The sequence below is a fragment of the Corapipo altera genome, unplaced genomic scaffold (genome assembly GCF_003945725.1).
Source record: "Corapipo altera isolate COAL_440 unplaced genomic scaffold, ASM394572v1 49, whole genome shotgun sequence".
Lineage (NCBI taxonomy): Eukaryota > Metazoa > Chordata > Aves > Passeriformes > Pipridae > Corapipo > Corapipo altera.
In genome coordinates this window covers 2,507,218-2,522,468 of record NW_020884879.1, presented here as the reverse complement: position 1 = coordinate 2,522,468, position 15,251 = coordinate 2,507,218, and the positions used below count along the sequence as shown (strand labels likewise).

Sequence of the window (15,251 nt, the reverse complement as noted above, 5' to 3'; positions counted from 1 at the left end):
TGAATATCTTATTAGGCAGTATTACCTATCGAGACTTGTTGTCCCCTATTACTCTGTTGTACGATAGCTGCAGATAAATCTGGATTTTTTCAGCTTTGGGTTCTGCTTGCTCTTTGCCTGGCTGTGTCTGACAGGGTGAACAGAGTTCTTGCTGTGGCCTCTGCAGAGGGTGTGCAAGAATCTATGAGTATATGAGCAATATTCACTTTGTTTTAAATCCAAAAGGCCTGGCTCTATTCTTACTTGTTCCTATCTTGAAACTCCCTTGATTTCAGAGGATTTTCTCTTAATTTATACCAGGGTAATCATAACCATATTCTAAAGTAATAAGACTTTTGATATATTTCTCAGAAGTGCCTCCTTTTGCCTTTTTTGTTTAAGCTTTTATTCCCACTTAATGAACAATTTTCTTATTGGGGAAGGATGCCTGTGTATTAATTTCAAACATTTGCAGTATCACAAAAGCCCTGTTTTTCCTACAAGCAACACTTAGGCCTTGATCCTGATTAGCAGTACAGCCCCTTTGCTGCATGAATGAACAGGAAGGTTTCCCAATTTTGATGAACTGCTGTGAACATGTGCTAACCATTGCCCTCTCTCCCCATCACCATCATCTTATCGTTTATGGGGATAATACAAACACCTTGCCCATGCAGCCCAGGCTCATCTTGCCAGAAACAGAAGGCACCATTATAAGTTTCATTGCATCTCAATGAACAACAAACAGGGTAAGGGAGGCTTATGGGAGGTTATTGCCTGGCACCATGGGTTAAAACAGCCTTCGAGCTACTCTGATTTCTGTCAGAGGCTTAACAGGGAGCCCCCTGCCAACGCTCATAATGAGAAAGGTGCAAGGATGGTGAACAGATATCAGTGTTTGTGTCTGTTCTCTTCCAGTGACAATGGTGAAGAGTCTTATTTGCTGTACCCAGGAATATATGTCATTCTTTTCCATACAACAAGTCTGTATGGAAAGTCTGTACTCACATATTGTAATGAATCTAAAAGGAATCATTGACATTTTACTACTGACTTACTGGAAGTCTCTGAAGAAAAATAGGTATCATGGGGTTTGGTTTGGTTTAGGCTTGGTTTTAATTTTCAGTTTGCATCCCTGAGAACATGCTATCTAGTTTGAGATTGTTTTTTGGGTAGGTTTTCTCTGGTCCTGCTGGAAATGCTTGAGTAGAAGAACCATAACACTCAGAGTTTTACATAAATATGATAAAGAGCAAAATCTGATTAGCAGTAATGCCACTTCAGAGACATTAATATAATATCAAATCACATAGCTTAGGTGAACTAATTTATATGAATAACTGCAATTCATGTAGAATAACTGCAAGTCACTGTAGGCTTTCCTAAATTATTGTTGTCAACAGTGGTCAGTCATGTCCTAAGATGACCATTTAATTGGCCATCATGTCTGAGAACAGACCTGATTCTCAAAAGCTGGTAAACATCAACTCACCACACATAAATGGTATTTATGGGAACACAGATTCTCTTGGGATTCATCCCCTTCTTTGTTGTGGAAATAGCTCTGGTTTAGTTCAGATCAAATCCGTATTTCCTTGGGAATCTGAACTTTCAGAGGCTGTATTTTGTTAGGTCTATGCTGCTGATCAAACTTGGCCAGGATGAAACTCCATGCCTACTTTAGTGTGTTTATAAATTCATTGGTATTCCTCCTGCTCTGCCAGCTGCACTACAGTACTGGAGATGCTGCTGGAAGGACATTTTGTCTGGAATTTTTCCTGTTTTCTCCAGAGCCCCAAAGTCTCTATTAGGCTTCCTACTTTTCACCTATGAAAAACTATTAGACATCATCTCTTTTCCAGCTCCCTCACTAACTCACCATTTGACCATTGAAATCTGAATATATATTCAAGTCAGAAGCATTGTAATTCCTGGATGAAACACATCAGAAACACTTGTTAGTTCCAGACATTTCAGATAAAGCAATTAAAGTTAATTTTTTGTGGTTAATGTTTTATGAAAGGAAGGGAGGGGCCTGGGAGGGGAAATAATCTGTAGTCTCAGCATTTGTTGGTAAACTTCAACTGAAGTTGCTCTTTTTGTATTTCACCTATGTGAAAAATACAGAAATGTACTCTGTCAGTACAATTAAGGATTTTAGAATCATAGAACAGACCTGGATATGTCCCTGACCTGCAGTTAATTCAGTCAGTGGAGGTGGACTATGGAAGTCATTACCCTTAGTATGGGAACCCACATCCCACCTATTACTACATTTTTACCTATATAGCAACTATAGAAGCCACTGTAACAGAATCTTCTTAATTGCTTGCAGCAGCAGTGGAGTCAGGGCCGTAATGTTTTGGGGCATTGAAAGTAAGTTTACTGCTTTCAGATGCTTTGAAATGGCCCAGATATTCCACTGAAGCCAGCTCCTGACTATGCAGATTTGGTTTCATGTCTGATTTGGGGTTGGCTGAGCCTCTTCCTCTCCTGGGATGAACATCAGGAAAAAAAATACTAACCCTGAGGTCTATGAAGCTGTGAAATAGTCTCCCAAGAGAAGCATTGGAAGCTCTAATTAAAATTGGACTGGGCAAAACACTTGAAATTACACTATAGGCAATAATCCAACACTGGCAAGATGGGTGGAGAAAACGCCCTAATGGGTCTTTTCTGTCCTTAAATTCTATGAATTCTTGTTCTTCTCCTTTATTATGCTATTTCACCTTTTTCTTTAATGGTGACATAGTGTCATCTAGAAAGTATTATAGTATTGTGCACTGAGTGAGATGATGTTAAATGTCAAAAGAAAATGCAACAGTTTCTCCGCAGGTTCACAGTGATTATATGGAGACAGGAAAAAGAAACTGACTGTAAGCAAGTGATCTGTAAGACAGTGAAAAATGCATTGAATGCCTGCAATATACATGTTTATCATTTTGACATTGCATTTCATATTCTTTTTTTTTATAAAGAATATCCACATTCCACCAAATCTAACACAGGTGTGGGAAAGTCATTTACTGTAACTGTGTACATCACTCAGATTTCTGGAGACATTTTCTGTCCCAGTGTTTCACATATCCCCAAAGACCTAGACTAAATAATATATTTTTACATTTTAATTTATAATGTGTATTTAATCTTAGTGTCTTACAAATCTAAGTACCTTATCGATTTAGTCCTGGGTATAATCATATTACAGTTTACCAAGAAAGAATTCTTCCACAATGTAATGGGGGCTTGACAAAAAACTTGCAATACTGAAGCAGCACAAATATGAAGAAACAGTGTAAAAATAACCTTTTCAGAGATTTTTCATATAGTTTAGTCTGAATAAGTTTCATTTATTTCTTTTGGGTGTTACCACTTAATACTCCTTTTCCCTCCTCCCTTGCCCTTCCACGTGGTATAGCATTTCAGCAGTGTCCAATACAGAGCTTTCTGCGTGAGAGGTCACAACAGCCAGCTAAGTAACAAAGCATTGGACCGAAGTTCTGGAAACCATGTTGATACTGTGCAACTACTAGGTTTTGTAAGGCTTGCCTTTCCACAAGCCTTTCTTTCTTCCCTTTCAGTTCTGGAAAACCCAGCATCCTCTTCTTAACTGCAGACAGTTTGAAAAGTGTGGTACAGGGTAAGAATCTGGAATAAAAAGAAGGGAAGAGAAGCAGAAAATCTTGATTAGAAAGTATAATTTAATAGAACATGTATTGAACCAAATGTATTGATTAATGTGGTAGATATAGTACTTATATTGATTCAAACTAGAGATTTAGTACTAAAAGCTGTAAGCCAAAAAGCTGTTGCAGATTGCTACAAAAGTCAGTTTAATGCTGTCCTTGAGAATGCCTTCACAAAGAAATTCTTCTAATGTTTGAGGAGTAGGTAGAATGCGGTATATGTCAGTTTGATCCCGGAGGGTTTTATTTTGTACTCTAATAGCTGTTACGAGCCTACATTATATCCAAGGAGTAATTTTCCTTAGGGGTGCCCAGCTCGCTTTGTGTCAATATTCTAGCATTTTAAGTCACGTACAGTATATGCTTCTGGGAACAGTGCAGGAGCCAGCCAGACTCATAATGGTCTGCATTCATTAATAAAGGCAGAAGCTTCTGTCCCTCCATTGCCCACTACAGGGATGCCTCCCTGGTCTTCAGGGACCCGTATAGACACATTTAAAGAAAGCTTTATTTTGAGTGGGCAGGAGATGAAATGCAGGACTTGCAGGCATTTCCTAAGTCAGCTATATGCCCGAGCACAGGGGTGACCTTAATGGGTCAAAGAAGAATGCAGGTCAAAAGACTTATTATCCAGCCTGTTGGAAACCAATTGCTTTTGTGTAAAAAAAAATAAATTGTAGCGCTTAAAGGTTGATAGTAATGCAGAGTTCTGTTTTACAACCTGGAACTGTATTGCAGTGCAGTGGGGTGCATTTTTATTTTTTTTAATGCAAAAAAAATACAAGACAGTCTGTAACATACACAGATAAAGGATTCCAGATAAGTGATAACATGTAGAGTACCATAATTACTTAATCAGTGATGATTGATTACTCATGTTTGTGTTCTTGAACTAAGGAAAAAATAACATGCTGCTGTAGTACTGTTACCATCTGTTGAAATAATGCATCTACATTTCATCTCTGTGTTTCTTCGCGTGTACCCTCTTTGCACTGTTTGTCGGGTACAGCCATCTCTTGTTTGATCTGGTCATAAAAAACAGAAGTCCCATTTAAATTGAGTGCAACCGCAGTTCACATTAAGGATTCTAATGGGCTAGTGAGTCTGTGGCTATCTGTAGGTATTTTTTAGTTTGTTAATTTTGATGTTGTGGGTGGGAACTTTTTGCTAGCTGTTCCTTCTCATGTTCCCTCTGAAACACAAAGGCATGCACCAAACAACAAGTAATATTACCTCTTTTGTCTCAAGCGTTTCTGCAAAGAAACCTTTTCATATTTGTTTGCCAAGGAGATTCTTCCACACCATATTATCCTGAAATCTTTGCATGTTTTCAACTCCTCAGCACTAACAACAGGGATATGCCAAAGCATTTTCATCCAGAAAAGTCGTGGCATGTAATTTTATAGCAGGTCACATAACGGTTGGGATTCTGGATTCAGCTAACAAAAATAATTATATCTAGGAACAGGGAAAATGCACTGTAGGAGTTTATTTTGCTTTTGAAATATACTGAATTCAGGTTTTCCCAGGTAATATACCTGCTTTCCAGATAACACAGAAACAGAGACATTGGAATGTAGGAGTTTTCCTGGTTCAGTTTGTGTCTATGCCAGTAACAAATGCAATGACACACAGACCTCCTGCTACACTGTTCCTCCATTTTGTGCATACAAAGCTTGCATTTGTGTTTGCAAACTAGTTTCTCCTCGTGAGATCCCAGCCCTTGGAAATGGGAACACAGCTGTTGCTGTAGTCCAGGAAGGATTATATTAAGAAAAAATATTTTCCCCTTTCCATGGCTAAGCAGGAAATTGACATTTTTGCTTTGTAGGGAGACTACCACATAATTAAACAGATGTGCTTATGTGCAATCAAATTTGGGGGAGGCAAAGAAGGGGGAGCATATGATATCTCCTGTACTTCATTAAATGACTTCTCTTTGGCAAGTGGATGCACTAATTGCTCCAAACTCGGGCAAACTAGTCGAAGTTTCTGGAGGAGGCGTGTTCCAAGCTTGTCTAGTGTGTCTTTAGTGAAGGGCAGCGTGCTCTCCGAGCCGCACAGGGGATGTCAGCTGTGATATTGTGCTCTCCCTGGGTGTACCGCACTCCTGTGTCCCTGCCGCGTCCCTGCCGGCGGGAGCTCCAAATTCTGCTTTCCCCGCCTGCCTGCACTCTCACTGCCGGAGAGGCGGGGAGCTCGCTGCACACAAGGCAAAGAGACTATCAGAGTAGAGATCTGCTGTGTGGATAATAGAGGAGAATTTTTGCCCTAAATTTTTAAACACAACACCCCTCATAAAAACAACAGCAGTTCATAACTGGGATTAATGTTTGCAATTTTCAGTCACTTAGACATGGGGTCTCCAATAGATGGCTTTTGGTGGAGTGGAATATGGCTCTCTGTGGATTACAGAATTTTCCTCCTTTTCTTATCTGTCTCCTCCCATCTTTCACCTGCTTGTCTTGTCCATGTTACACTCCTGAAGTCCTTCCACTTTGTATTTTTTTGCCACGTAGCCAAATAGGTATTTCTCCCCAGTCCCTCACGTTTTGGGAGCCTTAATTACTTTGGAAACTGCATTTTGTTTTGACTGTTTACAACAAGTATTTTTGAGGCCTAAACTCTTCAAAGCATTTCCTTATGTTAATATCCTGTCCTGTCTCATTCTTCTCTGCAACGTTTGGGGTTTTTTTCTATTATTTCTTCATTATCTCTAGAGAATCTCATTTTGCACCAGGGCATGGGAGTCAGGGACACGGAGAGCAGGGGCAAGTCAGTTCCCTTACTTTGTATTTTATTTTGTCTCCTTCATATTTGGACCTTTTTATTTTTTAATCAAAAATGTCATTGCAGCAAGAGTTACAGCTGCAATTCTGAACCACTTTTTGACTGCTTCATAGGCAACTGTTCATGCAGCCTCATACTGATTATGCATTTTTCACTTAGTGAAGAGAAATAAAAAATGGGCATGACTGACGTGCTGGTTCTCAGTAGACTAGAAACAAAAGACCCTCCCAAATATCTGTCTACAATGTAACAATTGGTATATGACTTCACCTGCTCAGAAGCAGAGAAAAAAAATCAGAATTCAGGCTGCCATCCCATATTTAACTTGTCCTGTTGTTTCTGGGTACTGCAGGGTCTCCAATAAGCCTGTGGTGTTATGTTGTAAGTGCTGCAATAAATGGACACAACAGGATGACAAAAGGGCTGACTGTCAGGCTTAAATCTTAATTTCCTTGCTTTTGTGGTTTAAAGTCAGAGCCCATTACCTGTGACCAGCCAACATTTTTGGCTGCAGCTGTTGTTACTGCTTTACAGCATTTTGAAATGATTTTATGGGAAGGATGAGAAGCTAGATGAAATCAAGTGGCAGAGTGTATTTTTTTAACACTCTCTGGCCTTGGACAGTCTGGAATTCCTGCCATCAGCATTAAATCATTTTGTATTCACATCTGGAAATTGCATCTTTGAGTGTCACTGGGTCATTTTCCTTTAATCTTGAGAATGGCACTACATTAAAAATTCCTCAGTCTTACTGTAAGGTCCTTTCCTTGCCAAATGTCCCATGAACTATTATTTGTGTGCGTGCACAGTTTAGGGAGAGAAAAGGAGGAAGAGAGAGAGAGAACTCTCAGGCTGGTCTGCAGTCACGCTGTATTTCACATTCGTTTCACCGAGGCAGTTTTCATGTGCCCTTTCATGGGTGGCTCTGGAGGGTATGGTTCAGTAGATGTTCACTTCGTTGTAAATGATGACTGTCTTGTGGGAACAGGTTCATCTTAAAGTGCGTTAGTCCAAAGAGGTTTAAAGACAGATTAACTTAATAAAGCAGAGTGAAGGGTCTGGATGGTCTGGGAGGAAATCATGGGATGTGACACTCCTGCCCTCTGGGTCACTGGCCCAAATCTGGCCCGATTACTAAGGGGAAAATTCATCACTAATCAGTGGCTGCTATGTTGTCTGAGAAGTAGCATTCATAGACATTTTCTAGTTTTCTATGGATCCTGTGTATGTTTTAGAAAACTTAACATGTATTGGTTTGGTTCCTTGCTCTTGCCTCGATGCCTGTGAAGAATCTGAGCCAGTACAGGCAGCAAAATAGCATCTTACTAAAAGTGGTCAACTCGATTTGAGCAGTGGTAGGAAAGAAGGTGAAACTTGTGTTTGCTGCTTGATTTGATAATTACTTGTAAGGAGAATTTCAGACTCCAAAGGCCATGCTGACCTCACCTCACATAAGGCTCTGCCTTCACTTGAGGAAAAATACCTGCGGTTTTTGGTGACTGAAGGGCAGGCTGTGGCAACCCCTCCTGTTTTCTCATCAATCTCTGAGATCTCTGCTAGGCACAGAATAACTCTTACCAGAATATATTGTGCCATACTGTGTAGGGGGAAATAGGTTTTAATGAAATAACGCATTTGAAGCGGTGCCACAGTCTAGGAAGCACAGGCCAGTTAGCAAAGGTCTTTTATGACAAATGCACTTCTCATTTTTGTAATGCATAAACCATGAGCTGTATGTAAGCAGACACCAGAACCACTGACCTGGTTTGCAGTTTCACTGGGGCAGGTCAGCCCAGACCCTACCTGGAGAGAGTGTGTTGCCCTTCTTGTGGCACATGGAAAGAATACTGGTGTGAAACAGCTGCAGAAAACTGCTCTGCTCCATAATGACGCTGCCTCTGGATAGTATAAACAAGGAAGGGTCGAACATACTCTTTTTCCAGTCCATCATTTTGCAAGATATGTTGGAAGAATTGTTTTTGCATCCTTCTTTCACACAGAAATGCCTGTCCTGTGACTAAGCTGTTTCTTTTGTTTTTGTTACAGAATCATACGATGACCCAGCACAGCAGTTAGTGCAAGGCCCATCTCTTCCACAGAATTCTTTGTGGCACAAAAAGGGAACACATTTTACTCTTTGCACGAAACTTTCATTGTTAATGTATATTATTCAGAATCATTGTATTGTACCATAAAACTTGTATTATCGAAACTGTTGGATGTTCATGTGTTTGAACTTTTGAGCACCGGATAGACTTCCTGTATATAAAGTGTTGCACATGTATTATGTTGTCTGATACTAAAATGGTCTTATAAAGACAAGTGGACTTGGGCCCTATTCAAGAAAGATACAAATAATAATAATACTGTGTGAGGGGGAAAAAATAGCTTAAGAAAAAACGTCATTTTCAAGGAGGAGGGAGAGGGTAATAGCTATGTTCCATTACAGCTCCGTTTGGCCTCTCTTTCTTTTAAACTTCAGTCTAGAAATCTCTCTTTTGGTATACAAACGGATGAATCTAAGACTATTTTTTATTGCTGAAGATTCTTGCAAAAAAATATGAAGAGACTCTTTCTCACAGAGCAGGAACCCACAGTTGAATAAGGCCCGTATATATATTTGTAAGCCTTGCGATATGACAGATAGCATTACCATATATGCAATAGTTGTTATGTAGTTTGTCAAAGAATTTTTTTTCCTGGATACCATTTGAAGCTTTGAGTGTTCAAGACTTTCCTTGATGATTTCACATGGCCAAATTCTTGAATCAGTTGAACTAACCTGTATGTTACTGTTATTAATGTTTACTCTGCGGTCTGAACCTGGAGATTACTGGAATTGTTTTCCAAAAGGAAATAAATTCAATTTACCATTACGTGTGAGTGTGCTTTGTGTCTTGTCTTTTTCCTTGGAAAGTAGCATTATTACTGCTGCTGTATTAGTTAAAGGACCACCAAGATCTGGAATTTCATTGTATCAGGATCTATACATTGCTCAGTAGAAATAGGTTGCTTTTCTCAAAGGTAGGCATTTAAATAAATGCAATGAGACAAACAGATCTGCTGGCCCACTGCAAAGTAATGTGTGCTTGAGGATAATATTGACTGTTTTGTGGTTTTATTTGTTTCTTCTGTTTGGCTATCTTAACAATTTCATACTTGTACACTTGACATGTTGGTTGCCAGAGGAGTCACCACACATCTTCTGTGTATAATTATCAGTGTATTTCATTGTGATATTATTTAGTGAGTTGAGTCTAGTACTGATGACACCACAGAGCCACCACAGTCCTGCCAGTAGTGCTGTTAACCTGACATCCCTCACCCTCTGACATGGGTAGCAGAATTGGAGGTGGTGCACACTGCGAGATGATCCTCACTAGTACCATGGCCCTGGGGAAGCTGTCACAAGACCTCACAGCTTCACTCAGGTCTGAATTGGCTGCTGACTCCCTGCGGTTTCAGAGGGAAGAAAGAAGGGGATAAAAGCTCTCCTTGCCTACCTCTGTCCCCCACTATTCCAGCTTACCTACAAAAGACAACCAAAAAAACATTCTCCAGATATTTTAGTATCTTATCCTATTGCTGGAATTGGTGGTTTTATCCCATGGAAACCAGCTGAAATACTGCTCTTTAAGAGCTGCACATCACAACAAGTACAAATGGCTGGAGCTGCTTGCCTAGTGCTGTCAGGGTATATATAAAGTGTGATTTCCAGTTTGCTGAATGTCACAATTTGACTTACAGATGGAGGATGGAGACACAAGAAGTAAGGTCAGAAAGTTTCTGGTTACCAGATATCCCAAGAAAAAAATATGTCATATTTAAAGCTCCAGCTTTGAAAATATTGTGCAGATTTTGCTAAATACAAGAAAGAAATTCCCGGGTTTTATATGAATATCTCATTTGTGCTGACAAAAGGATAAATGCAGGCATGAATACACAAGGCTTGTAAAATGCCAGTTCTATTTATAAGTCAGAAACCATTCCCATTCTTATTCTCATTAATATATTACTCATCTCAGCCAAATTGAATGTGATGATATGTTCTTTATTTTTGACAGATACCTTAAAGGATATAAGACATTTCAGCCTTCATGTGTGAAAGTGTGACATATTGGTTAAGACTGAAAATAACATGTTTCTAGTAGAGTTCAAGTATATAAGAAATATTACACCCTACTGTTTTTGTAAATGCCAGAGTGCCACTGAGCTGAGACAGATGGTAGCTGGGAAAGATGCAATCTTATAATCAAAAGCTAAAATATGTCAAAAATATGTTAGCAAGCAAAACATAGCCTATTACTAGCGTCTCATGTCATGACAGCTTGCAAAACATGCAAAGATGTTGAATTTCTAGATATGTAAATAAAGGAACAGTAAACAGAGCAACAGCGAATGAGATGAAGGTTTTATGCATCAATTGTCCCTTCAGGTCAGCACAGGGGAATAGAGGAGTCTTGTGGCCACAGGCAGCCCCAGGTGGCTTCTGAGAGCTGGCTGCTAGTATCAAGTGCTGGAATCTTCTTACCTTTTCCAAAGTAACAGGTTTCTCAGTGATACCTAAATAGCTGTTTAAATAGATTATGGACGATATCCGAACTTCCCAATGAGAACTGAGTATCACTTGGGGAATTACCACGGCATTTAGAAAAATCAACAGGAGGGGCAGATCATCTTGCCTGCTGGAAGAAGAGACACAGCTCTCTGTGTGTGTGTGTGTGTGTGTGTGTGCATTTCATGGTGTGCCTTTCTCTGCCCTGGGTTAGCAAAAGCTGAGAGAAGCCCCTCCTCATGCCCTTAACCTAATGTGTAAGGATAAATCCGTTCAAGGGTTGTGTGGATAGATTGATGGACAAGGTATCCTTTTACCTCTGAGACTGCCTTTATTCCCAAGATTTCAAGTGGACATGAGTTTTACTCTAAGTGATAGTTTAATAAAACAATTAGTCCTTCTGCTTGTTTGCCAGAGCTATGTTTAGGAAATGTCAGAGACCTAAAGCAGATATAAATATGGGATTTATACTGCAGAAGTGAAGCAATCTACCCAGACAATAGGACTGAATTTACAAGGAAATGCACTGATTCTTTATCTGAACAAAAGACGATCCAGGAATAAACATGTGTTAGGCCTTTATGACATTCAGCTACCCAAAACCAGAATTTCTACTATCAGACACATATTCATAGCTGATTACCTGCCTGTAAGTTAGACTTTCCAATCCATCTTAGGTGGTTCAGTTCACATGGAGGTCTCTGATTTAGGAGGGACCCTTGAAGAATATTTCAAAAACTCTTCTTAGGACACGTTAATAGTTATACCTTCCTTCTTGATCTCAAGTAGAAAGTTTAAGTCCTCTCCATGTCACAGTGACTGGACTTTATTAGTGATTCTGGCATGACCACTCACTTTGTTTCATTACCACTGTCCTCAACACCAAAAAAAGAGAGACGTCCCTTCCTTACCAACATATGGCATTTTCTATTTATAACAAGATTAACAATTCATTCACACCTTGATTGAATCCCACTTTATTGAGATGTCACTACAGATTCTCACAGCCTGCAAAGGGAAAGACTTACAAATGTTAATATTGTGACAACTAGGACACATAAAAGTAAATGAATTATAATTGGTGACAATTAAAAATAGCTCAGTGTGAAAACAGAATATTGTGTTGCTGTAGCAGCCCTGTCTAGGATGGGGCAATGTGAAGGACTCTGTAGAATAAGACTGTCCATGAATTTAGAAATGTTACCTTGATTCCTGCTTAATGTGTTCAGTCATGCACTGATGCTCGATTAATGTTCACACGCCCTTTACATCTTAGTGGGCAATGTGCCATTCTCTTTAAAGTATTTGCTTCACTGCTCTATAGCAGCACAAAAAATAAACAAGTTTAGGCCTATTTTACCAATTCCACGTAATACATCCATGTTCCCTCCCTATGTCACTTCCCTTATTCGTATGCAGAAGATTTCTTTAACTGTTATTATTGTTGTTGCTGGTGTTATTAGTCGTAGTGAACTGTGAATGCTATAGCAGTGTGGTCCCCCAGGAACTGGACGGTCCCCGACCAGCAACTCTTGTGTGCAGATCTTCTTCTGTGTGTGGCACACAAAAGCCTGACAAGGTCTCACTCATGTTTCAAAGCTCGCTCTCTTTTCAGAGCTATTTGTTATTGTCTCCACCATCACAAGTTTAAAAAAGGAAAGTTAATTAAATATGGAACAAGACTGAGCAACATCTTTTAAACCATCATGTCATTAGAATTGGATCCCTCTGAGAGCTGCTTAAAAGGGTTTTGAGAACAATGACTGTTCAACCAGATATTTATGGGCATAGTTATGTAAACACACTCTTTATTGTCTATGTATATTTAATATAATTATCAGTTTTGTACTTGGACTCTCAGGAGACCCAACAAATCACAGTGTTGCTTTGAAAATGTCAGCAGAAAAGACAATTATGTTGCAAGCAAATATTCATAAATTATATTAAAAAGTCCTGTGAAAATGTACCCTGTGTTGCAGAACTGCTTTTGCATTAACAGAATCATCACTGCCTTTCTCTGATTTAAACTCTTCTTGCTACTAACAAGGAAGTTGCTTGAAACAAACCTTTAATACTATATAGGCTTCTGTCCCTGATTGTGGGTTATTGTAAGTTGTAGACAAATTCAGAGGGCATATTCATTTTGTTGTTAATATGCTGGGATAGTTTTAGAGGTTTCTAAATAAGGTTTATTGAAATCAGAGGTAAAAGCTGTTTGCACAAGAGCACCTAGGTCACTTACGTTACTTTCCTTCCAAGATGACTCCTGACACCTTGCCATGTTTTGCTCATTATGTATTAGGGGAAAAAAAGTGGAGGACTGGGACAGTGTTCAGTAAATTAAATGTGCCACACATGCTAAACTAATACGTGTGCTGGAGTTTGATAAACACCTAGTAAGTGCCTGGAAATCATCTCTAGTGCAAGATATACAATCAGCATATCAACATCTTAATTAGCACCTAATGACATTTGAATGGAAGGTTAACGTTAAGCACACAAATGCAGTTTAGTAAAGGATAAAATGAAATACATTGAGATATTTCACTCTCTATTTATTTTCAAGTACAAAACAGATGGCTTTTGTAGTAAGCAATCATCTATAAGAGTAATATTCAAATCCTTAGATGTGTTTTTGAATAAAAACTCCAAAAGTAAAATGTCTTTTCTGACTCATCTGGTCTTAGACATCAATGGGAACATTCTATTCCATTCCACATGTAGGACAAAGGGATGACAGAATTCTGCTTTTCTGCAACAAAATGCATTTCCTCTGTGCCGTTATTTTTCTTTTGAGCATACAACTAGATTTTAAGTAGGCTCAAGGTGGTTCAGGAGGGTCTGTGATGATTCTCTTTTTCGTTATTTTCTAAGTGTGTTTTCAACAGCAAACTTCTGCGGATGGTGTAAAGCAAAACACATTCATGATTCTTTCTGCTCTGAATGTCGTACTTGCTTGGGCAGTGATCCTATGGGATGCCCAGATCAGAACAAATAAGAATTACCGAGCTATTGGAAAAGACTCTACTATAGACATGGTGCTGTTGACTTTGCCAGCAGTATGGGTTCCTGCTGAGCGTCATACCAAACCATTACTTTTGTGCGGACCTCAGGGAGCAATGCAGAGTTCTTGCTTTAAGATTTTAAGTGTAAAGCAGTTCCAAGACACTCATCAATAAAAATCTTATGGCCATACAGGCTACTGTGTTGGCTGTGTCCAACAGTAAACTCTGGAATACTAGATGTCTCTAATCTAATGATCTCTTTCTTGTTGGTTTGCTTGTTTAATTTTTGTGTCCATTCTAGATGCTTGATCTCACACAACCTTCATCCTTGCTTATGGGACCAATGATATACTTCTTTAGAAAAGTGGTTAGAAGTTTAGTAACAAAATTATGCCGCTTTGTTTGCCAGGTCACTTCGGCAAGATCAAATCATGTTGCCCCATGGTATAGCAACACCTCCACAAGGTGAATTATGTCCTTTCGCTTAAATAATGGGCAGAGGATAAGTGGAAACAAAACTGTCTTTGCAGACCAGAGATCAACAGCATCTTAAAGCCAAAAGGCGTACCGAGGTTTTTAATTTAGGGCAATGTCCACCTTTCAGAGTAATTCATACTTTTTTTTCAGAAAATAGCAATTAGATGTTCCCTTTTTTCTTGACTGCCATAATTTCTATCATTATTCTCCATGCTTTAATTGTTTAATGATCGATGCAGGAATATTTTGATTTTCTTAATTACATTTGTGAACTCATATTTGATTTGGTGGCTAGGTCATCATTCCTGGTGAATGTAAGATTCATGTGGATTCATTACCCTTTAACATATTTTATTTCCAAACATCTTTGTTCTTTTGGCTTAATTCAATATAATTAGTTTTCTGGCATAAAATGAAAGGCCATGGGTTTGATTAGATGTTAACTTCTTAATGGCTTATTTGTAAATCTTTAACCTTATTCAGAGCTTTTCCTAATCAATATCTGACTTTTTTTACTTCTGCTTTTCTTCTCATAGTAATATCTGCCCACAAAATCATCTCCAGAGTCTTTCAGGCATTTTCACTTCACTGTGGGCTGTGTCTCCTTCAGAAATTCTTACTTCTTTTGCAACATATGGAGTATCAGATGGGATTTTAGAGCTACACTTTACAGTGCCTTGTTATTATGGTATGTGTTGCTTTGGTATTCATAGTCTGTGGCATCAGAAGAAGAATGACTTGCCCATTTTCAGATTCAAC

At 39.0% G+C, this 15,251-nt stretch overlaps 1 protein-coding gene across 7 annotated transcripts in view; it reads left to right on the top strand.

The window, feature by feature from the left end:
- The window catches only part of ZNF521 (zinc finger protein 521), a 230,400-nt gene extending 221,069 nt beyond the window's left edge, over positions 1-9,331 (top strand). For all 7 annotated transcript variants that reach the window (XM_027638869.1, XM_027638872.1, XM_027638868.1 and 4 more), the window contains one exon: positions 8,502-9,331. In XM_027638869.1, coding sequence (XP_027494670.1) covers positions 8,502-8,531 — 30 coding nt within the window. In that variant the 3' untranslated portion in view covers positions 8,532-9,331. The remainder of the gene's footprint in view (positions 1-8,501) is intronic.
- Positions 9,332-15,251: the final 5,920 nt, after the last annotated feature.